The 1,160-nt window shown below is 57.7% G+C and overlaps 1 protein-coding gene across 1 annotated transcript; it reads left to right on the forward strand.

The window, feature by feature from the left end:
* Positions 1 to 733: 733 nt before the first annotated feature.
* Positions 734 to 1,155, forward strand: LOC121918787 (U3 small nucleolar ribonucleoprotein protein IMP3-like; the record flags this gene model as incomplete). The annotated part of the gene is made up of 1 exon (XM_042444775.1): positions 734 to 1,155. A coding segment is annotated over exon 1 (369 nt), but the record flags the coding sequence as incomplete, so codon positions are not given.
* Between the last annotated feature and the right edge of the window lie 5 nt (positions 1,156 to 1,160).

The raw sequence follows: 1,160 nt of genomic DNA on the forward strand, positions 1-1,160 counted from the left end.
ATTTGCCCACCTAAGCTTTCAAAAGGGTCAGAAGGAGTCCCATGGTGGAGAGAGTAGAGGGGTTGGTGCTTCTATTAGGTGCTCCCAATACAGACTTAGGCCCGTTAGGGACGGGCACTTTAGTACGTGCTCTGCACGTGCTAGGGTTAAAAAGGGGCGTCCTTTCTGGACGCCCCCAATCCTAGGACGTGCAGAGCATGCACAAAATGGTGGCGGCTGTTCCACACGGCCGCCACCATGAGGACGTCACAACCGCACTGCCTCTATACGGGGTGGCGCGGAAGTGACATCCTCACTCCGCGCCAGAGTGCCTAGTGCGCCCTTAGCGTGGAGCAGGAAGGAGCTCTGTTTTGGAGCTCCTTCCTGTTTTGGTCTGCTGGGTGCAGCGTTCACACATCTGCGCCCAGCGGACCAAAGGAGAAAGGGGCCAAGCGGCCCCTTTCTCCTCCTCCCTGCCACCACGGGGTGTCCTTGGGGCTTGAAGCCCCAGGGACACCCCTTTTCAGACTGCGGGGAAGCGGCATTGTGCTGCTTCCCCGCTGCCTGAAAAGTGGTGGATCGGGGCCTCAGCGGCTGCCGTTCTAACCACTGAGGCCATGATACACCAGGGAAAGGGGCGGGTACAGCCCGCCCCAAATGGGCAATCTGTAACCCGCCACAGTTCTTTCCTTTTGCCACTCTACTCAGAGAAGGGGACGATTCCTTAAACGTGAGGTTGACTTACAGTTGAGTAAATATGGTATATAAAAGGGATTATTCTCTCCTTGGTGCTTCCAGGAGGAAAAGATGGTACGCAAGCTCAAGTTCCATGAACAGAAGCTCCTCAAGAAGGTAGACTTTGTGAACTGGGAGGCCTCTACAGGGAACCTTGCTGAGCTGCGGGTGCTCCGTCGCTTCCGCTTGCAGCGGAGGGAAGATTACACTCGCTACAACCAGCTCAGCCGGGCAGTTCGAGAGCTGGCTCGACGCATCAGGGACCTAGGCGATGCGCCGGAGTCGGCAGTTTTCCGGGCTCAGAGTACAGCTGCGCTCCTGGAGAAGCTGTATGCCATGGGGCTGGTGTCCTCCAAAGCCTCTCTGGAGCAATGCGACCGTGTCTCGGCCAGTTCCTTCTGCCGCCGTCGCTTGCCTTGCCTGCTCCTGAAACTCCGCATGGCCCA

Source organism: Sceloporus undulatus, unplaced genomic scaffold (genome assembly GCF_019175285.1).
Source record: "Sceloporus undulatus isolate JIND9_A2432 ecotype Alabama unplaced genomic scaffold, SceUnd_v1.1 scaffold_36481, whole genome shotgun sequence".
In the NCBI taxonomy this organism is placed as follows: Eukaryota; Metazoa; Chordata; class Lepidosauria; order Squamata; family Phrynosomatidae; genus Sceloporus; species Sceloporus undulatus.